The following is a 26,319-nucleotide window of genomic DNA, read 5'->3' as shown; positions in this document are numbered from 1 at the left end:
GTATGTTTTTGTTACAAAATCAGTAAAAAACCCTTACTGAAAAGAAATGTGTACAGTACAGTGGAAAATGACTAAGGAAATTATGATGAATACTATGGGTAACTAGTCTTCTGTCGCTTCAGTTTTAGGGAATGTAAGTTAGCAATCAGAGTAGCTTAGATTTGGACAATTTTACACTGCAGTATCATTGCCACATTTTACGCCTGCTCTGGCATGCCACCTAATGTTGTCAGGTCTGCCCTCTCTCAAGCAGAGGGAAGTAAGAAAGGAGGCTCCACTCTGTTGTGCTTCCAGCAGAGAGAGACATGAGGAAGATTGCCCCTCCCTCCCTAACAAAGGGAGTGTTTCATTTTTACAAGGCTGGTTGGCAGAGAGGGATTCCAGCCACAGCCTCATCTTCCCCCACAGAACAGGGATGATCAGAGGTGTGTTTCTGTATTGCTGTTGGCTGTGTCAGAAGGAGAAATCCTGCTGCTCCTGTAGTTGGGCTTTATTGCAGACGTGTTTACAGTAACAGCGGCAGTGAAAAGAAGACTACATTTCTTGTCAGAGATCCCCCTGCTTGGACTTGTTCCCACTTCCCATGCACAGCACTAAACTTTCCTCTAGCCAAAACTTTTACTTCCTAGACTTCATTTGGAAAGGAAGATTCATGGAGCTTTTGTTTAAACGTCTGTTGGGGATGGCAAATTCTTCCTTTTAACCTGAATATCTACCCCTTATACAATCAAATACTATCTGAGATCCTTCCCTTCTTGGGCGAAGGAGAGAAAGAAATGGATGTGTTCAAAGCACCTGAAAATGAGTCTCTGCTCTCTGGTCCCACTGCAAGCTCCACACCTTGGGATCCCTTCCACCACCCCCTGGAATTCATCCAGCCCTGGAACTTCCAGCTTCTAGCTGCATTAATGTTCTTGGTGACATCTCTGTCACTCGCCGAGAATTTTGCTGTCATATTGGTGACTTTTAAGTTCAAACAGTTGAGACAACCTGTCAATTATGTCATAGTAAACCTGGCTGTAGCTGATTTTCTGGTCTCATTGATTGGTGGCACGATCAGCTTTTTTACCAATATAAAAGGCTATTTTTATATGGGACATTGGGCTTGTGTACTGGAGGGATTTGCCATCACATTCTTTGGTAAGCCTAACTTTGTTTATATTTGCATCTTCATTTGTCTTAATAGAGGCCTTAAGGAAAGAAGTTTCCCTCAGGCTCAGGTCTGTGTTGTGTAGGTTTAGAATCAAACAGGAACATCAACGTGGTTGTGTACACTGCAACTTTATAAAGTCACTGACTTTACATGCAAATGATTTCACTGGCTCTTTCCCATAAATTATGTTCGGTAGTTGCTGTGGCTTGCTGAGTGCATGTTGCTCATTGAATGTCCATATAGCAGGTCAGTATCTTTAACATATGCTCAATTATATTTTTCTGTAAAACAATTGTAGTAAAATATTTTAACAACAACATTTAACAATTTTCATGGTGCGTATGTGTGAGACAGAGTGAGAGCTAGCATGCACCTGCTGTTCACAAAGTATGAAAAAATGTTTTGATAGTGAAACTCCTCTTATTTTATGAGTATCTTCCTATAGTTTGGGCAGGACTGTGATACTGCTGCAATAGTAATGTAGTGTTATAAACAAAGATCAGAAACTAATTTCGACAGTATGTATTTCAAATCAGTCATTTTTCATGACCCTTTCTTGTTGTGTTACTTTACTAAATATAAGAAGTATATTAAAAACTGAAAAAGAATAGTAAACCTAGCAAGCTATAGCTTTTCTCCCTAAACACATCCCCTCACCTCCCAGGTCTTCAGCCCAGATAGGAAATTAAACTGAGGCATCCCATACAAAAAATAAATCAATTCCTGCATTCTAACTGGCTCTTTCTCTCTTTGCTGTCTTATAGCTGGGTATCATTTTTTTTGAAGTCACATAGCAGTGGTAATCTCCTTATCAGGTCAGCTCTTGTACTCAAGGGCAGTGCTAGAGAGTGAAGTCAGAAATATTGGTGTGTAGCCGTAACCATCCATACCTGATGGATGAGAGCAGCCTGCAGTGAGTGACCCATAAGGAAGGTCCCTTGCCCTCCACTGACAGCTCGTCCATTCTAGAGGTTGCCGTATAGCATAAGGGAGACTGGGAATAGCTGAACCTGCCAACTTTCTTAAATTATTCTGAAATATTAAGTACCTCAAAGTGTGAAAATTATACAGTTAGGGGATTGTATTTGTTTCTAGCAACTGTATTTTGCCAAATAGAATAAGTTCAAACTACACAAGATCACTTACAAGCCCTTAATAGGTAATTAGTACTATTATTTAGCTCTTCTGTAATTTTTTTCTTCTTCCTCAAAGTGCTTTACAAAAATTGACTAATTAAACCTTTCCACATACCTCCCTATGAGGTATTATCTCAGATGGGATAACGGGACAAGGAATGTCATTGCAGAGCAAACGTCATTAACTCAGGAGTTGTTGGCTCCAGGTCTTGAGCTCAGATGAGGAGATACAGGATTACTATGGCCTGCACTACAACTTTAAATTTTTTTTCCCTTATATCTTTGGGCATAAAGTTCTGCTAATGTAATTGGCGTGTGGGGGGAGTCAAAAGCTTTTGGGAAGGATTGCTGTGAATGTACAGGGTCAGACCTGTAGAGACGTGTTTGTGCAAAATTACAATTTAGAGAGGCTCACTCTTAAGAGACAGTATTATAAATATAGGAATTTTGAGATGTGCCCTGGAAGGAGATTTGAGGACACAGTGTAATTGTGTACAGCAGTTCACCACAGACACACTAGTTTTTTTAAATAAAAGTTGCATACCTTTCTCATTCACTGCTTTGTTGTTTAATGAACCTCAAGATCATTACATGTGTCCCAACTGCTGACTGAGAAAGAGACTGCAGTAATTTTGAGGTTAACTCCTGTGTTTGAAACAAAAGCGGAGGAAAGGGGAGCACATGGAGAAGTAAACAGAGAAGAACAAAGGCTTTTGGATGTATTTTATGAGCACAATTGTAGTTTGTCTAGTTTAAGAAGAGAAGAAAGCCAAATATGGGTGTGTTGCAACCTTCACTCAATCTGCAATTATCAGGCAATATTGCAGAGAACTGGAATAAATTCTGACAGAGATTTGAATTGTATTTGTCTTCCATAGGAGAAGATGAAAAAAAAAGATAAAGTGAAATCAATCTTTTTGCATGTTGTTATGGAAGAAGCACTGGATATTTATAACAACTTTAAGTTTGAAGAAGGTAAAAGCATGAAGTTAAGTAAAATATTTACTACATTTGTGGAACATTGCATGCCAGAAAGGAATGAGACATTTAAAGAGAGAAATTTTTGACCTGCATGCAAAAACCTAATGACACCATAGAGCAATATGTCACAGAATAAAGGAAACTCAGTAAAACTTGTGTCTTTGGTGAGTTCACAGAGTTGCTGCTTAGAGACAGAATCATTTGTGGCACTAAAGACAATGTGTTAAGAGACAGACTGCTCCGTGAAGGATTTAACGTGAAAAAAAGCTCTACAGATATTCGGGGGGGCAGAAATTGTGAAAGCACAAACCAAAGAGCTGAATTCATCAAAGGGGGTTATCCACATACTGAGTACAAAAGAATATAGTCAGAAAGGGTCAAATTAAAAAGTGGAACTTCCAGCTATGAAAACCACTGATAGCAGGGAGACTGGGTACAGGTGGTTATGTGGTAGATTTGGATCTCAGTAAAGCCCCAAACATTGTTTTGCCTTTGGGAAACTCTGGCATAAGTGTGAAAAAAAATAATCGTTTTACAAAATGCTGCAAATCGCAGAAAAGTCAAGTGCATGTAGTTGAAAACAACCTGATTGAGGAGTTTCACATAGATGTGCTGGGATCAAGCAAAACTGATGAGATGGACCAGATGCTGCCAATGAGAGTGAATGAAGCAATTATTCCATTCATACTGGACCCAGGAGCTCAGGTTAATAGTCTGTCTGAACAAGATTATGAAGGACTGAAAATAGACCAAAACTAGGACCAACAAATATAAATATAATTGGTTATGCTGGAACAAATATATCAGTAAAGTGGAGGCGCATCACTAGCATCAAATATAAAAGCACCACATACAGGCTCCCGTTCCTTATAGTATCAAAGCAGGTGACACCAATTTTAGGCCTGGGTGCCTGTGAAAAACTCAATCTGGTAAAATGGGGGCTCTCACAACAAGATCATACTGAACCTGGCTATGAGGCACTCATTCGGGAATATCATGATTTGTTTCAAGGATTGCTTGCTTGCAGGGTGAACATACAATCAAGATAAACAAGCTGATCCCTCCAGTTATCCAGCCATGTAGAAAGGTGCCATTTGAACACTGTGATAAACTTAAGGCGGAACTCATAAGAATGGAAGCAATGCACATAATACAAAAAATTGAGGAGCCAACAGAATGGGTGAGCTTCCTAGTCACTGTGGAGAAAAACAACAGCCCGCTACACATAGGCTTAGAGCTGAGACCACAACAAAGCTATAAAAGGAGAACATATCAAACTACCAGCCAGACAGGAGATTATTGCTCAATTTGAGAATGCACAATATTTCAGTAAATTGGATTCCTCCTCACAATTTTGGCAGGAACAATTAATGGAAGAAAGCTCAAAATTATGCATATTTAATATCTCATTTGGAAGATACAGATTCTTATGCCTACCCTCAGCATAGCTTCAGCACCAGAAGTGTACCACAAAACCATACCTATGATATATGAACATATTGAATGTCTCAACACGTCAATGGATGATATAATCTGGGGTTCAACTAACGAAGAGTGTTATTGTAGACTTCAGGAAGTTTTGGATGCAGCTAGAGTTGCAAACTTGAAACTAAGTAGGGAGAGATGTGTTTTAAGGGTTCCAGAACTGACTTTTGTTGGAGATACTATTTCCAACAAAGGTGTAAAACCTGACAAGAGGAATGTTGCAGCCACAGAAATGATGCTGTGTACCCAGTCAAAGAAAGATGTCCAACGGTTTCTGGGAATGTTAATTATCTTGGAAAATTCACATCTGATCTATCTACAAAAGCAGCAGCTTTGGAGAAACTTCTAGAAAATAAAAATGAATGGTCCTGGGCTGCAGAACAGGAGGAATTATAGAGAAGGTTTGAAACAACAGCTCATACAAGAGCCAGTGTTGAAGTTCTCTGCACCAAGCAGGCCTATTAAAATTTCAGCAGATGCTTCACAGTCTGGGTTAGGTACAGTGATTTTACAGAAAGACAATGATTGTTTGCAACCAGCGACGTACACATCCAAGTCACTGATTGATGTGGAAACCAGATATACCCATATTGAGAACGAGCTTTTAGGAATATTGTTTGCCTGTGAGAGATTCAAGCAATATATTTATGGCCAGACAGTGGATGTTGAAACAGACAGCAAGCCTCTCATAGCATTATTTGGCAAACTGCTAAATGACTGTATCTGAAGTATTCAAAGAATGATGATAAAGCAGCAAAAGTATGATTTAGTTGTGTCCTAATACCCAGCAAATTCATGTTTACTGCGATGCACTCTCCTGAGTGGTGACTCTTATTATGAAGCCAGAGAAGACCTTAGAGATAGAGATGCAGGCCTATATAGATCTGATTGTAAAGTCAATTCCTGTAGCTAACAAAAAACTGCAACAAAGAAGAGGGGAAACGGCGAAAGATGCATCATTGGAGATACTTCATGTGATAATTAAAGGATGGCTTGAAGAAATATGCAGTTGCTGTCCAAATATAAGAAACTATTGGTAGAGCCCTGCACGGATACAAATTTATACTCATAGATGCGGATATCCACAGATATAAATCGGTATCCGCGGAACCGCAGAGCTCTCCCGGGAACCACAGCGGTGAAAAGAGCAGAACGTGAGACCACCGCTCTCAGGAGCCATCGCTCTGCACTGGCAGCTCCTCCAGCACGGCTGTACTGCCCTCAACCCTGCCCACTGGGGCGGGCATCAGGCCTGGTCACGCTAGAGTGTGCAAGCGGTGCAAATGTCCCCAGACAGGAGATGCAAACGGCAGCGTGTAAGGGACGGGGGCAAGGGTACAGCAGCCGCACTGGAGGAGCTGCTGGCGTGGAGTGCTAGCTCCTGGGAGCGGCGGCTCCACGTTCTGCTCCTTTCACCGTTGCGGTTCCCGGGAGAGCCCTGCAGTTCCGATTTATATCTGCAGATATCCGCATCCGCGGGTATAAATTTGTATCCACACAGGGCTCTAAATATTGGAACTGCAAACATGGACTTACTGTGATAGACTGAGTGATTTTCAAAGGCAGCAAGATTGTAATACCAATACATCTCCAGAAAGAAATGCTATAGAAGATCCACAAGGGTCATTTAGGAATTGAGAAGTGCAACCAATGGGCATGAGAGGCAATGGTCCATCTAATTTTTTTCATCCAGGTGCGGAATAAATTTTGTTATGTGCACCGAGGTAAAGTGTGCATGTGCGCCACCAGTAGAAACAAAAAACCTAGATACAATATAGATTTTTAAGACAAGATAATTACTCCAGCCAGGACAGGTTAGGCATTTTAGAACTCACTACTCTAAGAACTAAATTTAAGTGTAAGAGAGAAATAAAAATTATGAATTGCATAGTCAAAAAACTAAAATAACAGCACTTTGAAAGAATAAAATTACAGAGAATATATGTGCATTGCAGGAACTACCAAATAACAACAAACAACAATAACACAAGTATGTGTTGGGAGGTGAGTGTGTGTGTGTGTATATAGACAGAGACACACACAGACTCTCTCTGTCTCTGTGTGTGTATGTGAGTGCGAGAGAGAGAGAGAGAGAGGGAGAGAGACAGACAGTCAGAGATTGTGTGTGCTAGGGGAAGTCTGTGAGAGACCGTGTGCTGTCTCTTTAAGGTAAAGGCACTCACTCACCGCCCAGTGTTCAGACCTCAGACCCTCTCTTGCTCGGAGTCCTGGGTGAGGCTGTCCTGTCTCCCCTGCTGGGGTGCAGGGGCGGGTGGAGGGGAACACTCTGACATCACCACTCCCAGTGCCCCCCTGCTCTGCACAGCTAGCAGGAGGGTCCCAGAAGCAGCAGGGGCTACAAGACAGAGGGCAGGAGCAACGTGAATCACAGGGGGGAGGGGTACCTGAATACATGCTGCAGCTCTGTTAATCAACTGCGTGGCACTTCAAACATTCCTGGGCGGCCACCCCAGTGCGCAGCTTAGAGGGAACATAGATGAGAGCTGATGTATTAACTGCGGATCAAGCATGAGATTACTAATGCAGTAGGAAACTGCTTTTTCTGCTTGAACTAAAAGCCATGCCAACAGGCAGAGCTACTGAGACTTCGCACAGTGCCACATGAGAAAGTAGGCACTGATTTATTTACCTAGCAAATCAAAGAATGATTTAATAGTCACAGATTATTATTCTCTGTATCCAGATCAGGGCTGGTGCAAGGATGTTTCGTGCCCTAGGCGAAACTTCCACCTTGTGCCCTCCCCCTTCCCCGAGCCCTGCGGCAGCTCCCCCCCCAGCCTGAGGCGCCCCCTCCGTGGCAGCTCCCTCCCCGCCCAGGGAGCCATGCGGCAGCTCCCCACCCCAGCTCACCTCTGCTCCACCTCCTCCCCGAGCACACCATCACTGCTCCACTTCTCCCGCCTCCCAGGCTTGTGGCACCAATCAGCTGTTTGGCGCCGCAAGCCTGGGAGGGAGAGAAGCAGAGTGGGGCGGCGTGCTCAGGGGAGAAGGCGGAGCAGAGATGAGCTGGGGTGGGGAGCGGTTCCTCTGCATGCTGCCCCCCCATTACTTGCTGCAGGCAGCCCTTCCTGAGCCCCTCTGCCACAGCTCCCTCCGCCGAAATGCCGCCGCCGACTGGGGCGGCCGAAGATCCGGCCTCCGCGTTCACCGCCGAAGAAAATGCCGGCCCCCCAAATGCTAGCACCCTAGGTGACCGCCTAATGGGTTGCACCGGCCCTGATCCAGATGTTTGCACACGGCACAGTACTAGTAATAAGTCAGTGATAGCCAGCATGAAGGGAATATTTTCAAGACACGTCATTCCAGATGAAGTCTTTAGCAATAATGGGCTGCAATTTTCCAGCGCAGATTTTAGTTAATTTGCCACAAATTGGAATTTTCATCACAAAACATCAAATTCAAATGACCCCCAATGAAATGGACTTGTGCAAAGGTCTATATGGACAGTAATGAACCTTATGAAAAAAGACTTTTGATAGTGGGGGCATTTGAATAGCTCTTCTTCAGCTCAGCTGTTAACGGGAAGGATCAGATCTAATTTACCAATCTCTGGTAACTTGCTGAAAACTCCTGACAATGAAACCATACGGAAGATGAATGAAAATCAGAAGTGGAAGCAGAAATATTTTGAGAAAAAAAGCCCATGATCGCCCATCTCTGAACCTAGGTAGTAGAGTGTGCCGGAGGAATTTCACCTCTAATATTTGGAGCCAAATAGATACCATTAAAGAACTGCTACATCCAAGGTCTTACATAGTCCACACAGACTAAAGGGACACATTTTGGACTAATCAAAAGGATCTAAGATTAATTGCAGAAGTTTCCAAAACAGTGACAGTGGATGTGGATTCTGGCATTTACTAACTGACTGATAGTTTATCATCAATGGACAAAGGATAAACTGGCAATCAACAAGAGAACTCAGACCCTAATGAAAGGCTGATACTGAGATGATTAGAGAGCGAGATCAAACATCCTGAAAGGCTCATAGAGATTTGCTAACCTGGCTGGAGAAGGGGTTGTGACAGTCTGTACCATTATCATCACCCTTTTTACCAGAGTATGATAAATTTTGTACAAGATATGCCTTGTGAGGTTTCATTTGATAATTCATAATCTGCTGAACATTATTGTCCTGGTAAAATGTGTGTGGCAACATTGTATGTAAAGTTACAAGATTTTATTGTATAACATTGCTGTAATGTGCCCCAAGATTAAGATAATCAGGCCCAAACCAGTTTTTCAGATACAAAGACACACTAGTGCCCCATCCAAATAACAGCATAATCAGATGAACTATTATAGACTATTACCAGTTAAGCATCTGTTCTGTAGCAGGAAGAAGGGTGTGAGTGAGAACTTTACATCTTGACAATGGAACAGCTGGGAGCAGGGCTTAAATTCAGCTGGAGCCATCTGGAGCAGAGCTTCGGTAAATATTTTCAAACCCGCAGGAGCCTCAGTGCCTCCCACTGGGCTGACACCTGAGCCCTGGTGCCCCCTCTCCCCCACAGGGCTGAAGCCCTGAGCCACAGCTCCCCCCCGCTAAAGGCCCAAGAGACCCCCCCTCCCGGAGCTGAAACCCCGAGCCCCGAATCGGAAGGGATGTGGGGGGCTCCAGGAAATAGTCTCCGAGAATCTAAGTCCTGGCTGGGATCTTCCATGTAAACCGACTGCCAGCCATGTGAACCCCAGCTGCAGATAATCCTCAAAGAGCAGAGAATGGTATAAGAATGGAGAACACTCACAACACAAATTACCTCTTTCCACCATCTCTACTCACAGCAGCTACTATGCTTGAAAGACAAAGGGAACATCCTGGCTGGGAGGCTTTTCAGCCAATACAGACTGCTGTAAGCATATGGTGAGATTAAAACCTTTGTTTTGAATCCATTTAGCTTACTAAATTAGGTATTAGTTTGCACATTATCTTTTAATTTCTTTGTAACCAATTCTGATTTTATACCTCATTACTTGTAGGCACTTAAAATCTTTCTTTCTATAGTTAATAAACATCTTTTATTGTTTTACCTAAACCAGTGTGTGTTGGGATTGAAGTGTTTGGGACCCTTCACTTGAGATAACAAGTCTGGTCCATATCATTTTCCATTAATGAAATGACAGACATTCTATGAGCTTGTATTATCCAGAAGGAGAGAGATGGGCAGTACAAGATGCACTTTTCTGGGGACAAGTCTGGGACTGGGAGTTTGCTGGTGTTGCCCTGTATGTAATTCATGAGTGGCTGGCCAGAGCATTCATGTAATTCAGCTGGGAGTGATTTTGCATGCTAGAGGCTGTGTGTGAGCAGGACCAGGAGTGGTTTGTTCTCCCAGCAAAGCAGTGTAAAAAGCACCCGAGGTTGGACACTTAAGGGGACACTGCTGTTCAGCATTCCAGATTTTAGCCTGGGTAATGTCACAGGGGTATTTGAGGAAAGTGAGTGGTAAAGAGTCATGTCAGAGTGATATGCAGGTAACCCCTCCTCTCTAGATAGATGATACATTTTGTATATGGATTATAGTTTATGGAAACATATTAGTTGGGTCAAATTTAATGTATGGGTTATTAGATATTTCTTATATATAGAAGAACTAAGAGCTAATTTTCTTTTAGGAGGGAAGATGTAGAAATAAATTTGTGCAACATCATAATTTAGAGAAGCTCCCTCATAAGGGACAGTATTATGAAATAGGAATTCTGAGATGTGCCCTGGAAGCAGGTGGTCTGAGAAAATAGTGCAGCTCTCTACAGCAGTTCACCACAGATACTCTCTAGTTTTGTTAATAAAAGTTTTATTCCTTTCTCATTCACTGGTTTGTGACTTACTGAATCCCAAGATCACCACAAGACCCTCAGCCCCACCACAACTGGTTTAACTGGCAAGCATGCGGGGAAGCTCTGCATGGTCTAGATGTCCCATGACCGCTCCTACCCTCACTGCTCTGGGTCCTTGGTGCATGAGGTACATGTCTGGGGGAAAAGGAGTATCTACAATCCATGGGTAGTAGAATGGTTCCTTGAGGCAGCATACAGCCGCGTGTAAGGCAGAGTTGCATAATGCTTGAATTACTCTGTTTCAGACTTTTGAAAAGTCAGCTTTTTAAGACAGATCTTACCCAATTATTCTTACAAGCCACCCCTGGCTTCCCTTGAACTCTGATAAGAAAAATCTTTCTGTGGCACACAAGGAACAAGAGGAGAAATCCGATGCAATTAAAACAATCGACACTGTGGGTTGGGTTTCTAAATCAGTGTACAGCAGGCCAAAGCTGTAGTCTAGTCTAAGAGCTTTTGTACACTTAAAATGAAACTCAAATATGGGGTAATGGTGCTTTTCCACATCCAACCTCCACTTGAACTAATAGCAAAGGGTTGTGATGTAGGATGGAGTTTGCTTTTTGATCTACTGCTAAGATGGTATTGTAATGTCCTCTTTTTGACCGAGTTGTGCATTTTCATTACAGGAATCGTTGGTCTCTGGTCTCTTGCTCTGCTGGCTTTTGAGCGGTACATTGTGATCTGTCGCCCACTGGGAAATATGCGCCTGAGGGGGAAGCATGCAGCCTTGGGCATTATCTTCGTGTGGATCTTCTCCTTTATCTGGACCATCCCTCCAACCATGGGCTGGAGCAGCTACACCACCAGCAAGATTGGAACTACCTGTGAACCCAACTGGTAAGTTAACTCCCATAGCACATCAGTGAAAAAACAAAAATAGAGGCTACACTAACTCAGAGCCTGAAAATACACAGAAGAGATTTGTGCCTAATTATGTGCACCTTGTTTGTGCTCACACAAACTCCAATATGTGCACAAGCCCTGATTTGTGCATGCACAGAGGTATTTGTTCACAATATTCATAGAAATTTTTATGCATCAGCAAAAAAGCATGTGTACCCTTTGAAAATTTAGACCAGAATATGCAACAGGTAGGTGGCTTGAACCATCTATAATAAAATGTTACATTTCTATAGATCCCTGCATCTCAAATATTTTATGATTATATTCTGTTTATAAAATATATCTGTATGTGAGAGATACTGATACTGCCACTAAGTCTCTTGTTGTTAGACTATACTGATCTCCAAAAGCATCAGCCTTACAGCACAACATATAAGGTTTGCTTTATAATCAAGTAAACTCTCTCTCTCTCTCACACACACACACACACACACACACACACACTCAGAGCACCCACGATATCACTGGAGAACATGAAAGGATTCTTTTCCTCTCTACAAAACAAAATGAAGACATAATAATGTAATATTAAAAATATAATACATGTTGTGTTTTATACAGGTATTCAGGAGCCTATAATGATCACACCTACATTATTACATTCTTCACCACCTGTTTCATACTGCCATTACTTGTGATTTTGGTATCCTACGGAAAATTGATGAGGAAACTAAGAAAGGTAAGTACAAACACTACAAAGTAAACAAACAAAAAGGCATAATTACACAGTTGTTTGGAATTTTCAGCACATAAGCACTGTTCCAAGACCCCCAAACTGTGAGCAGATCGAATTTCCAGACATAGCGCATAGTCAGCAGATTTATCATGGCTTGTTAAATAACCATTCTTCCACAGAGAAATTCATTCACTGATTAGCAATCACTCTTCAAAAGTCTGACGTTTGAATCATTTATCAGTACATCCTGTAAGTTAAATATCAGAGGAGTGAAAGAACATGCTGCACTATGAAAACAAACAAAGAAATGGAACAAGCCAATATAGCTTTATTTACAGTTTTACTTCCAGTCAGTGGAGTTTCTTCAGATTTAAACCAGAGTAAGTCAGAATCTGCTCAAAATTTCCAGTTTTTGGAACTGTTAATAGCTGTGTTGTGGAATATGACACTAATGCTTAAAAACAACACTACTTAACACTCTGACACAAGATATTTACATGAGCTTGTAGAAACCGTAAATTAAAGAATACTGTTCAGTACGTAGCGCGGAAGCAAGTAAACTGAATCCAGAAGGTTCTCCAGGGACATTGGGACCTGAAAAGGATAATAGTCTTGAAAAATGTTTTTGGCTATTAAAAATGATGCCAACTTTCTCAAAATAGTACACACACAAAAAAGGAATGCTCACAAATTTGCTTAAAGTGTGTTAATAAGCTACTCACTATGTTTTCCACCTAAGAAGAGAATATTATTACCTTTGTTTCATCAACAATGCAGCACCATTATAATACTTCATCTAAGATTTAAAGAAAGGAGGCTACATTGTACTGGGATTTTTTATTTAGTGTTTGTTTGTTCAAATGTCTGCTTTTATTTATTCTGCATGTCAAAGCACGTCCTGTGTGTAAAACAAGACAGAAGAGAAAAGTGAAGGAAATGAGTACCTGAGCTTTCATCCCAAAGACAAGTTTTAATTGTCTACTGGGATAAGTTGGATAGGAAACTACATGTTGTGGGTGAAATCCTAGCCCTATTGAAGTCAATGGGAGTTTTTCCATTGACTTCAGTGGGCCAGGACATCATCTTGTATATATTCAGGGGAGGCTAGCTGGAATAGCTGCACAAAGATTCATGTAGGTCTTAAACAAAAAGTGTTCTCAAACTTGGGCGTTAACTGCAGAAGAACACTATGATGTGGAAGTGAACCCTTTCAGCAAAAGAGAGAAATAAATTGCAATGTACTGGAACCCACAAAGCATTTATGCCTGTGTTGACTTCAAAACAACCCAAACTCTCTAAACATTGTTGATAAAGGTGATGAACCTTTATTTCCAAAATCCATTACTTGTGGTTCCCCAAACAGTTTTTTTATGTGGCTGCTCCAATGGGGTTGCCTTCCTTGGTGTAGTCAAAGCTGATTGCAGGACCAAGAGAATTTTTTTTTGACATAAAGAAAAGAAAATTAAAATGTGGAGAGAAAGATGGGTTTCCTTCAGCACATGCCGCAGCTTTGATCACCTGCTCTTCCTCGGGAAGCAGTGGAATGCAAAAGGATGGCCACTCAGATAGGCATTTATCCATAGAAAAGGGGTTTTCCTGTAAACTCCAGAAGGCAAAAAGAGAAATGGGAAAGAGGAGATAGGAAAGGAAAATGACTTATTAACGAAGGGATGATAACAGGAACCTAAGACTCACATTGCAGGTGCTGTTCAGGATTTAGCCGAAGCCAGTGATGTTCCCTCTCTCTGACTCGGTCTAGTCAGGAAATCTTTTACTACCAGGACAATTAAGACCCAACAGCATCATGATGGATTCTGGGGTTCCAGGAATTATCTTCTAATAATCAATGTCCAAATCTATGACTTTACTAGGAGCCTTTAAGACCCCTTAGCATAGTTCTTTTAGTGAAGCCATTCAGTTTGTACTAATCTTTTGCTGACTTTTACCAACAGTTTTATATACTGGACTGAGTTGGGGTTTCATTACCTTTGACAGGGTAAAGTACAGGCCTCTGCACAACAGTATGTTGATACTGGTTTCTTGAGCAGGAAGCTCTGTAATTGCCATTAGATTGTACTAAATACAGCAATTAGATAAAGTAGAGAGGGACGCAAGCCTCAAAATTTGGATCCCGAATGGTCCTAAATGCAGATGTTTCCATCTAGCGATTTTGTCTGGGGCCATCTCTGTTTGGAAACATGCTGCTCTGGGGTCTCATCAGTTTCTTTCCAAACAGAGCCACTGGCCGCAGCACTCCCATCTCTCGATATTCGTGTCTCTACAGCTCCAACAGAAGGTTTAAAAACCAGTTTGAAAGTTACTAAAGGACTGAACAATTTAAGGAAAGTTTTTAATTAGTGGTTTAAAACAGAGATAAAGCCCTTATGCTGCATTCCTTCATTTGTCAGATAAAGCACCACTTCAGGGCTCCTTATCAATTAATTGGTCCAGGATTTAGGAGGAATACATCAATTGTCATCTGTGACAAGCCAGAGTGAGAAGGGACAGGCTAATGTGAGACAAGTAGAGATGGAGCAGAGTCAAAATACTATCTAAACAAAGTACCAGAAAAATACATGCTAGTTGCCATTTACACGGGCACAAGTGTGGGGTAAGCCACAACATCTCCATTAGGATTAATGGGAAGGAGTGCATGTGTGGAAACACAGAGTTTATAGCTACTGTCAAGACTGCATCTCTGTTTAGACACTTCGCATCATATGCACATCTGTGGCTGAGAAACACTTTGCATAGCTGACGGGAGAATGAGGCAAAAAGAGGTTCCTTTTGCATTGTCCCAGTCCTGGCGACACTGCACTGTGCTAGTCTTTTGGCCCAGGTGAGAGTACCCTTTCGCCTTCAGCCTGCTCTCATCTGTGCCAGCTACTAACAGCTCAAAGGGGACATTCCGGCCGCTAGGGATTGCAGCGGCACACCTCAATCATGCCATCAATGGCAGCTCTATGCCATCTGAAAAATTTACTTAGGTGAGAACCTCTGAGAACTGGATCTGCTAGGCTTATTGTCAGTTTGTGCCAGTAGAACAGTACAAAGCACCTGGAGCATGGCCCAGAATCCAGGCCTCTATTTATATACTGCGATACTGCCAATCCCCAAAGTTCAAAAAATCATGAGATTGGCCCAAAAATCAAAAGATTTTTAAAAAATTTGAATCATGTTTTCAATCCTTCTTTTGTTTTCTGAACTCCCCTGTACCTGCCCTGCAATGTGGGATAATCCAGTGTTGCCAACTTTCACAAATTGAGAGTCAGAGAGGTGATTTTGCCCCCTACCCCCAGCAGGAGTTCTCACTGCAATCCCCAATTGAGTTTGGGGCCACATTGTGCGATGTGCTGTACAAACACAGAGTAAGGGAAAGTCCTGAAGAGTTTACAACCTAGTGCAAAGCAGAGGGGTGAGTTAGTGGTGTGGGAACTGGAACTGGGATTCGCTAAACTTATCGCATATAGGGGGTCATCCAGCTTCCCTTGGATAGGAACAAGATCTAATCCCTGTTGAGCTAAGCAAGATACAAATGGGTGACCTACAAGTGAAAGGCTCTAGAGCTCATTGGCAATACCATGAGGCACTCACTCCCCATAAGCACTAAAGTTACACATTCAAGAGTGGGGCTGACTTTCTGGAAGGATAAGTTCATCTGAAATCAAGTTCTGACTTTTATGGAGTTTACACAGGCAGGATCTTCTGCTTTCTGGGAACACAGGCAAAATCTTCCAAACTAAACAGGAACAAGGGACTCTTAAGAGTGTTCACACATGGAGTTAATCAGGAGTAACTCCAGGTGTAGCCAAACCCTTTACAATCTCAAATACATTCTAAATCTGCCACACCATTCTTAAAGGTACAGCTCCCATTAACCAAAATAAAAACACTAAACATACAACCATAAAACCAACATTAACACAACATCCAAATTCACTTTTAAATGCATCCCGCAAGTCACTCCATGGACTAACTATTACTCAGACGTGTATAGATTTTTCACCTCCACACACACATCATCATTGTTTGAACCCACAACTGTCAGCAACATAGCACCAAGCTCACCCACTTAAGTTAGAGGGATAATTAATAGCGGGAGAGTATGCTATTTGTATCTGGGTGGGCCATGCCATATATGGAAAAATACCACACATATGGAGAGTGGGTTATACAAGTATTTGAGAGACAGCAGTGGGATACTGAGAGAGCAGGCTTTGGCTTGCCTCTTCCCTTTATAGCTAATACTGCCATTCTTATCTGAGAGCTACAGGATTCACCCTTCCTCCAGTTCTCTCTCCTAGCATCTGTTCATCTGTTTTCTCTGCATTTCTCTCACCCCATTTCTCTGAGCATCCGCCTCTCCACTTTTTCCTGCATCTGCTTTCTCTGTCCCTTTCTGCCCCCTCCTTTTTTTCAGTTCACAGAAATGTTGGGGATTGTAACAGGGAAATGGGATGGAGAAGGAAAGAGAAGAATGGACAGGAAGGGAGATGTGATTTAGGATTGCTGTCAGAGTTGTTGATGGAGTTGGTTTGTGAAAGGACTGCCACTGCGTGGAGAAAGTGTTTGTGCCTTGCACATTGTGTCACAAGCATCACCAGACCATTACACAGCCAGTTAAACATACTGTATTTTCCCTCTGCTTATATTCTCCCTTGCAAGGATCACCACATGAAAAAAATAGGACTGGCTTCTCCAACCTGCACCTCTGGGGTAGGTTCCCAGAGCTGAAGGCTCTTTTTCATTGGCTTCTTCCCCACGCAGCTTGTTCCGCAGTGTAAGCATGACCACCTATGCTCCAGGAAGTACAGACTTCTATTGGTTGGCATCACATGATGATGCTGTCACATGACACACTATGTGATACCTGTCTGCTGAACTCAAACCTGTCATGATTCAAAGAAGGACTTTGGAAATGCATTTGCAAATATCCCCAAAGTGTTTGTCTTGTCCTAGTAGACACCATAGTCAGAATGTATTAGCTTTGCCTTGGAATCAGGTGAACAATTTTTGGTACTGGAGATGGGCCTTACTTGCAAATTTCAGGGGATGGTTGGATGCTTCCCAAAATTTAGTGGTGCTTGGAACTGAGGTTTTGGAATGAGTCCCTATTTTGTATTATTAGGAAATAATTAAAAGGAGACTGAAAACTGCCCAGTACAGCATAAGAAAAATGCCAAATATCTTTGAGCTCCTGTGGGCTGGCTTATATGCAGCTGAGACATCTTAGGTGTGTGGGGACAGCTGATAGATGTTTGTGGAGCCTATAAAACATGTTACAGATTCATTTTCCTTTGGTTTTGTGCTGAACTCCATTGTCTGTCTCTGTCTGGTTAATCAGTACATTCAACACATACACGTCTCATAATGCAGCTCCATTCTAAACATACAGTTCATCTTTCAGAGGAAGACTCAATCCTTGAAAAACAAACAAAACAACCCCCCCCCCATCTCAATAGAGAAAAAAAATCAGTACATCTCCTAAAACAAAGTCTTCTCTGAAGGCTTGACTACTTAACCTTATTTAATTTGGCATTACTGATCCAATCTGGCTAGAAAACAAACCCCTTTAGTAAAAGACAGTATATGACTATTTCATTTAGGGACTTAGATTTTCAGTTTAAAACTAAAAATAGCTGATAAAACAACATTGATTGTAACTGTTCAAGAATCTGTTTTCTTAAGAAATAAACTACTGAAAACAACTAACAAATAGAAAGAGGCAAGGTTTCTCACTAGGTACTTTGCTGATTTCACCCCTTAGTACATCCAGTTCTTACTCTCTGTATCAGAGGGGTAGCCGTGTTAGTCTGGCATCGAGGTTTGTTGCATGGATTGGTTCCTGAGTTAGAGTTACTATGGTGCAGTGTGTAGTTATTGGTGAGATTATGCTTCAGGTTGGCGGGTTGTCTGTCGGTGAGGACTGGCCTGCCACCCAAGGCCTGTGAAAGAGAGGGATCGTTGTCCAGGATGGGTTGTAGATCACTGATGATGCGTTGGAGAGGTTTTAGCTGGGGACTGTATGTAATGGCCAGTGGAGTTCTGTTGGTTTCTTTCTTGGGCTTGTCTTGCAGTAGGAGGCTTCTGGGTACACGTGTGGCTCTGTTGATCTGTTTCCTTATTTCCTCGTGCGGGTATCATAGTTTTGAGAATGCTTGGTGAAGTTTTTGTAGGTGTTGGTCTCTGTCTGAAGAGTTGGAGCAGATACGGTTGTATCTCAGTGCTTGGCTGTAGTCAATGGATTGTGTGGTGTGTCCAGGATGAAAGCTGGAGGCATGAAGGTAGGCATAACGGTCGGTGGGTTTTCGGTATAGGGTGGTGTTAATGTGACTGTCACTTATTTGCACCGTGGTGTCTAGGAAGTGGACCGCCCGTGTAGATTGGTCCAGGCTGAGGTTGATGGTGGGGTGGAACCTGTTGAAATCGTGGTGGAATTTTTCCAGAGTCTCCTTCCCATGGGTCCAGATGATGAAGATGTCATTAATGTAGCATAGGTAGAGAAGAGGTGCAAGCGGACAAGAGCTGAGGAAGCTTTGTTCCAGGTCAGCCATAAAAATGTTGGCATATTGTGGGGCCATGCGGGGGCCCATAGTGGTGCCACTGGTCTGGAGGTATATATTGTCATCAAATTTAAAATAGTTGTGTGTGAGGGCAACAAACCTCGATGCCAACTCTGCCCACATATCTAAACCAGCGACACCATCACAGGACCTAACCAGATCAGCCACACCATCACCAGTTCATTCACCTGCACATCCACCAATGTAATATACTCCATCATATGCCAGCAATGCCCCTCTGCTATGTATATCGGCCAAACTGGACAGTCCCTACATAAAAAGATAAATGGACACAAATCAGATATTAGGAACGGCAATATACAAAAACCTGTAGGAGAACACTTCAATCTCCCTGGACACACAATAGCAGATTTAAAGGTAGCCATCCTGCAGCAAAAAAACTTCAGGACCAAACTTCAAAGAGAAACTGTTGAGCTTCAGTTCATCTGCAAATTTGACACCATCAGCTCAGGATTAAACAAAGACTGTGAATGGCTAGCCAACTACGAAAGCAGTTTCTCCTCCCTGGGTGTTCACACCTCAACTGCTAGAAGAGGGCCTCATCCTCCCTGATTGAACTAACCTCGTTATCTCTAGCCTGACTCACTCTTGCTTGCATATTTATACCTGCCTCTGGAAATTTCCACTACGTGCATCCGACGAAGTGGGCATTCACCCATGAAAGCTCATGCTCCAATACGTCTGTTAGTCTATAAGGTGCCACAGGACTCTTTGCTGCTTTTACTCTCTGTAGTTCACTTCTTGGTAATGTATAATAGCAATGTGGAAGCTCGGTGCATGGGTGTGTAGGTGTGGTTACACACAGTTTACAGCACACAATACAAACAATAAATGATCGCTTTTATGATTATTTGTAAAAGTGCTACATCTTTCTAATTACACAAATGATAGTTGCTCAGATGCAGGCTATCACAGTTCAAATAAAACCATAAAAATTGATTTCTCTAGGAAGTTATAAGGCTTTAAAATAGCTAAAATAAATAGAAATGAGTAAAAATAGGAACTGAGAACCCGAATTCCTAATTCCTTCTTGAAATCTGACTTGTTTGGGAAGCGGTGCAGGAATTTAAAGAAGTTAATTCTTTAATCATCTGTTTTAAATGTGTATATTACTCTCCTTCACCACCTTTCCTAAACCGTTACTATCAGTTAAACAACTCTAGTGTTCCTCTCCAGAGGTGACTGTATTTCAAATATGGGTGAAGTGATTCCTAAGTATATGTAACCTGTGCCTGCTGGATGTGGCACTCTGTCCCCCTTTAGTGGCACCCAGACCAGCTAGAGATTGATGAGCCTTCTATAGCTTTGGCTAAGAGACATGTGTCTTTTCGCTTATGCAGTAGAGGCTCTTGCTTTAAGCTCCAGGGGTCCTAGATTTTATCCCTGCTGACAATGACCGTTGTCTGTCAATGTTACATAGGTACATATGAAAAGCACCCTATAAATGTCCTGGGCTCTTCGGGGCAGGGCCCGTCTTTTTGTTCTGTGTTGTACAGTGCCTTGCACTGGTCCATGACTGGGGCTCCTACACACTAGCACAACATAAATACATTATTATTATTTGAGATGTATCATCATTACCATTAAGTACTCTTAATTGCTATAGTTTTAACTCATCTCACTCTTTGTTTCTATACTTGACTGCAAACAGCCATCCCTTCAAACACGTCAGTTATCACAGACTGCCTCTATTCCTGCTAACTCTGGGGTTCCAAATTCACTACTGAGACTTTTCAACTTTAGGACTAAATAATTTGGAGTCTTATGCAAAATCATAATGCCAAAGAGCCACTTTTTTTTTTAAGGAAAATACATTATTGTAATCAAGCACTCAGTTTCAAGTACATATTCCAATGAAAGGGGTAACAGCAATAAACCAATCTCTTTTCATACTAGATTTTATAATCAAAACAAAACCATCCCTGCTAAATCAAGGCCAAATGCAATCAAACCAGGTGGGAAAACATATAGTGCAAAACTTAAAGCATTCCCCATTGGGAGTTAGGTGCCTAGGTGCTTTAAAAAATGCCATTAGGTGCCATCTGCAACTTTTGGAGCCTAAATACCTTTAAAACTCTGCCCCTAAATGCCAAAGGAACAGTGAAAAATGTGGGGCTGTAACAGTTCAGCTGAATCTACTTTGTCACGTGCCATCATTTCCCTTTCCTCAGGTTGCCCAGCATGAGACTTGGTAAGCAAAGATATTAGCACCTAATAAAGTAGAAGTTCTTTCATTTATTATTCACTAGGCTCCAAGGTTTCTAATGCCACTCAGTGTTAGCACACTTCCCATATTAATTATTTAACAACTCACAAGTTCAGTACGATACTCTAGAAAAAGCAATGAAACAGCCCAGAGAATATATGTATAAAGTTATCCTCTCAAGCTCTTTTTATTCCAACTCACTCAGACTGTACATTGTGGAATATCCCTCAACATCCTATGTCAAATAAATACCTCTAAGCTTCCCAAGTGCTCTTTGCAGGAAGACAACTTCCTCCTAAGTACCATATATGCTGTCTTAATCCTGCTGTACTCAGTTCATAGTGCTTCTTCCCTACTCTCTGGCGGTGAAGCGCATGCAGCAGCAGAATGTCTGATACACACTTCTGGCATCTCTGCTCTAACGATCACTCATGGTAAATGGGTAGGCACATGTACAACTGTAATAAGGATAATTCCTGTTAACATTACTATCACACTTCTATCTGTCTCCAAAGCACTCTGAAAAATTAGCACATAATCAGGCGCTGCATATCTGTTATTTGACTCATCATGAACTCCTTTTTTCCAGGTGCAAGCTAAACAGGGTGCAAGTCAGGCTTAAACCGGTTTAAGTGTCCATGTGCAAAGTTGCACTGGTTTAACTAATTCAGTGTAACAACACACCGTTAGTTAAACTGGCACAACTTCTGTGTTTAGACCTATAGGCAGGGTCAGAATCATAAAAGCGAGGACAAAGAAGTTTAAAATTGATGAAGCTGGTGAAGGAACTCGTAAGGAGAGGTGCTTGGTTGGACTGATAGACAAAGAAGATGATTTTGTAGACAAGATCATAGCTTTAAGATTGGTTGAATCCAAGGGGGGGGGAGGGAGGTGTTGCATTTACCTTTGTTTGTCATGGAATTGTGTTTGCATTTGTAGTTTGCTGCCTACTGGTAAAGAAAAAGGTGCTGCTTAAAAGATTAGAGATTTGAGAAGGACAGAATACTGCTTCCAATGATGTTGATAGGAATATACCAAATCGAAAGTCAGTTGAGTCTGAAGCTTTAAGAGACTTTGAACCAGATCCTCAGTTGAGGTAAACTGATGTATCTCTGTTGAAGTCCACGGAGCTATGCTGACTTATACCACCTGAGGGTGTGCCCCCTGTGTCTATTTCATACCTTTAAATTAATCTGTTTTATAAATTATACATGACAGTTTTAGCCACTTGAATTTATGCTACCAGGTCTCAACTGAGCTTCAGAAGTATGTGGCCCTGCATTCTGAACAGAGGGCCAAATCCTGTGCACTTTGCACATAACTAAAGTCAATAGGATTAAGTATTCCGCTGGGATTGTGTTTGAGTAAATGAAGAATTTGGCTATGAGATTGTAAACTGCAAGAATTAGTGCTACTTCTTTGTAATCAAAGCTATTGTCCTTTAAAACCCCAAAACTTTAATAATGATACTACTTGTAATTCACATAAGTCCTCAGTGAACCTCACATGTTATGATCTAGTACAGGGGTTGGCAACCTTTCTGAAGTGATGTGCCGAGTCTTCATGTATTCACTCTAATTTAAGGTTTCGCGTGCCAGTAATAAATTTTAACGTTTTTAGAAGGTCTCTTTCTATAAGTCTATAATATATAACTAAACTATTGTTGCATGTAAAGTAAATAAGGTTTTAAAAATGTTTAATAAGCTTCATTTAAAATTAAATTAAAATGCAGAGCCTCCCAGACCTAGGGTGACCAGATGTCCTGATTTTACAGGGACGGTCCCGATTTTTGGGTCTTTTTCTTATATAGGTTCCTATTACCCTCCACCCCCATCCCGATTTTTCACATTTGCTGTCTGGTCACCCTACCCAGACTGGTGGCCAGGGCCCGGGCAGTGTGAGTGCCACTGAAAATCAGCTCGCCTGCCACCTTCGGCACACATGTCATAGGTTGCTTACCCCTGATCTAGTAACAGCAACCACACAGGTTGTCTTCAAAAAAGCAGCTAGTCTTCTTACTAGATTTACTGATCCATGTCCCTGTTTCTTATTGTTAACTAAGATATGCTGGCTAGCATAAGTATATATTACACTGATAATACTACCCGCAATATATAGTCCAAACATTTAAGTCTACACATTATTAAGCATTAGTATAGCAGTTATTTAGCCCAAATTGGCCTGTATCTTTGTTATAATCCTGTACACTTAGGCTAAGTACCCCAAAACAATTTGCATGAGCTGAAGCAAGCCTTGACTTGAGTAGCTAGGAAAACTGTCAGTATCAGGACATATGATTATTTCCTCATGGCGACAGGAAAGGAGTTACCCACACAAAGCTATGAGGTGTCTTGAGGCCTCTTGGTACCTGGAATGCATGTGCTCAGAACAAAGAAAAGGGTATATCATGACCTGGAATGCAGGGGTTCAGAACAAAAGATAAAGGGGTACCCTCATGGTACCAGAAACAAACCAGGTAAAAAGCTGATTCATTGAATCCAGTTTCAGGTGACATATATAGTACCTGTTACTGGTAAACCGGTAGGGTATAAAAAGGTGGCTTTGGGGAGGTAACTTCAGGAAGCACACCTTCTGCATAAGGTGAATGTAACATCACTGCACGGGACTGCTCTTCTGAGACTGCTATCGTATAGATCCTTTTTCCTGTACTATATTAATAAATCTGACAGACACTGATTATTTCGTCTGTTGAGTATATTTCATAACAAAATAACAAACCAAAGTGTGGTCAAGCAACTGACTATATAATTCATCAATATTATTTTCTACCAAATTTTCTGGAACCTTATATGTTTTTCTTTAAAGGTGTCAGATACTCAAGGCCGATTAGGGACTACAAGGAAACCTGAGAGACAAGTCACTCGAATGGTTATTATTATGATCCTTGCATTTCTAATCTGCTGGTCTCCATATGCAGCCTTTTCCATTCTTGTCACCGCATGGCCTTCCATTGATCTGGATCCTCGTCTGGCCGCAATCCCAGCTTTCTTTTCCAAAACAGCTACAGTTTATAATCCGATTATTTATGTCTTTATGAACAAACAGGTACTGTATGCCTTCAATACTCATATTTTGATATTTTGTTTGACTCATTCCTGAGTGAATGGCGTTGTTTCAATAATTAATTTTATCTACCTACATGTTAATTCATTTAGATAAATATTGCTCCACTTATATTACACATCATTCTGAATTAAAATAACCCAATATTTATATCCATCTACTGTATACTATGTATTGTAGACTGAAATTTTAGGGCAGGGACCCTGAACTGGCTGGTCTCTAAGCATTGCTGCAATATAAATGTTAAATAATAAATAATAATTACTGAGATATTTTAAGCTTCATATAAGTTTAAAACAAAATAATTTAATCTCCTTTATTTTATAATTTTAGTTCAGGAGGTGTTTCATTCAGCTGTTCGGATGCAGTGACAGAGAGACTGCAACGTCCAATATGAACCCAACTTTGGAGAGAGCGGTGCTAACCCAGGACAAAGGTGGGGGTGAAATGTTCACAATAGCAGCACACAACACCATTTCAAACAGGAGAAATGAGGATGAACAGAGGAGCTGCCATTCTTTTGCTCAGTTGACAGTTTCAGAAAACAAAGTCCGTCCGATGTAAACAGAACAAGTTTCAAGATCAGAAATGCAGCACTATAGACTGTTCCCTTATTACCAGCTGTTCATACAAACGGTTGTCAGCAAGACTGTTAGGGCTCACAGACTGGCAGAAATTTGCCGCTGGGGTTGCTGAGCCACAGAAACGCTGAGAGCCTCTAAGCTCTGCAGCTGTAGAGTATTCCTTGTATTCAGAGGGCAAAGGATCAGCATTCTAAGTGACAGTGGAATGCCCCACTATTAACTGATTCCACACTATCCCTTTTCCAGGCCATCCACCCTCCTGTTCCTGGGAATGACTTCAGGAGACTCCAGTGAACATATACCAGGACTCATTCAACTGACTGAACATTGTGACTTGGAAGAAAACAAACGATCCCATGGCTCCAAATTACTAAAGATAAATAAATAATACTTAGCACTTGGCTGACTGGAGCTCAAATAGGTAGAGCTAGGAAGGGATTCTGAGACCTAATGACTTCAAAAAAAGAAGACAATGCAGAGTGCCCTGTACTCATTTACGATCTGTGGTAGGGTTCCTTTCTCAAGCCATAACACTCTATGGCAATCAGGAGATGCCTCCAGATTCCCAGCCATTGTTTCATTAATACAAACCCCGTCAGAGAGACTTCCCTAGAGCCCTTCAAGTCTCTCCTCCCCCGCCCCCATCCTTGCCATACAAGAAAGTCCCTAGGACTCCCTGAGGTGGATTTATAACAGCTGACAATGATTGTGGTGGGGCGAGAGAATAAGGCTAGGATGTTGTGCAACAAGGAAAGTGTCACACCCCAGTACTGTGCAAGTGACCTTTCTGAGGAGAAGTTCTGTAGCTGGCTGATCTTCCCCTATAGAAGTCTGCCTGATGCAGAGGTAGGATCAATTACGTTCCAGAGACCCCATGGCTTGGGAGGCTACTGCTATTAATGATTTTGGGGTTTCTTAGTGAATGTCATTTGTAAAAGTCAGCCTCTGGGGGAGAGTATGGTTAAAAGGCTCAGCTCCAACAAAACTTTAGGCAGACTCTGTGTGTCCATATGCCCCAAATTAATTCTTCCCCTCATCCCATACCTGGGTCATGATGTGCCTCTCAAACAAGGCAGCACAGCCCTATGCCAACAAGCAGCTGGTGGCAATCAGTTGTGAGCTGCACCATCTTCACTGCTCAGCCTCTAACCAGCAGCTAAGTCTACATCTCTGACTCTGGATTCCAGATATCATGGATCCTGCCGGCATCAGGCCCCATCTTTTCACTGACAGAACATTCCTGAGCCAAACACTTCAAACCATTATCTTATCTAAGCTTGGATGTCAGGAGCAGGGAGTGCAATGTAAATACAATTTCCATAAACAGTGAGAACTAAACTTACCAGTTTTGATCCTATGTATGTTTGCATGTCAAATACTTAACGTTATTTACTAATAATGCAGTAATAAAATCTGCTTCCCCTGGACAGCATACACGCTCACCCCCAAAAACCAGGCTAGCACTTGAATGCAATAAGTAATTTAGTTTTGATGCAATCTTTGGTGTACATTGTATGAAATATTACTAAGGATCAGGCACAGTAGATTGTTCTTTTGTAACTGAGTGGAACTAGAATGATGTCAAATCAACAGGCAGCAGCCGGCAGTGTTCATGGCAGTAAGGTGTTGTGAAGCAATATATCCTTAATGTGGAAAACCATTATT

General features: G+C 41.7%; 1 protein-coding gene across 1 annotated transcript; it reads left to right on the top strand.

Annotated features, from left to right (window-relative positions):
- The first annotated feature begins 776 nt into the window (after positions 1 to 776).
- Positions 777 to 24,634, top strand: LOC117880288 (vertebrate ancient opsin-like). Its single transcript, XM_034776318.1, has 5 exons — positions 777 to 1,140; positions 11,244 to 11,454; positions 12,082 to 12,199; positions 23,813 to 24,052; positions 24,404 to 24,634. Exons 1-5 carry the CDS (start codon positions 777 to 779, stop codon positions 24,632 to 24,634), a joined length of 1,164 nt encoding a protein of 387 aa, XP_034632209.1.
- The last annotated feature ends 1,685 nt before the right edge of the window (positions 24,635 to 26,319 follow it).

The sequence above is a fragment of the Trachemys scripta genome, chromosome 7 (assembly GCF_013100865.1).
Source record: "Trachemys scripta elegans isolate TJP31775 chromosome 7, CAS_Tse_1.0, whole genome shotgun sequence".
Classification (NCBI taxonomy): Eukaryota; Metazoa; Chordata; order Testudines; family Emydidae; genus Trachemys; species Trachemys scripta.
Note: the sequence above shows the minus strand (reverse complement) of the source record. Positions and strands in the feature narration are given on the sequence as shown.

Bases quoted from the DNA above. Each gene is read 5' to 3' on its own strand.
- LOC117880288 (XM_034776318.1), top strand. From the start codon at position 777: ATGGATGTGTTCAAAGCACCTGAAAATGAGTCTCTGCTCTCTGGTCCC. The intron at 1,141-11,243 runs GTAAGCCTAACT...TTTTCATTACAG, and splicing joins ATTTGCCATCACATTCTTTG to GAATCGTTGGTCTCTGGTCT. The intron at 12,200-23,812 runs GTAAGTACAAAC...TTTTCTTTAAAG, and splicing joins TGATGAGGAAACTAAGAAAG to GTGTCAGATACTCAAGGCCG.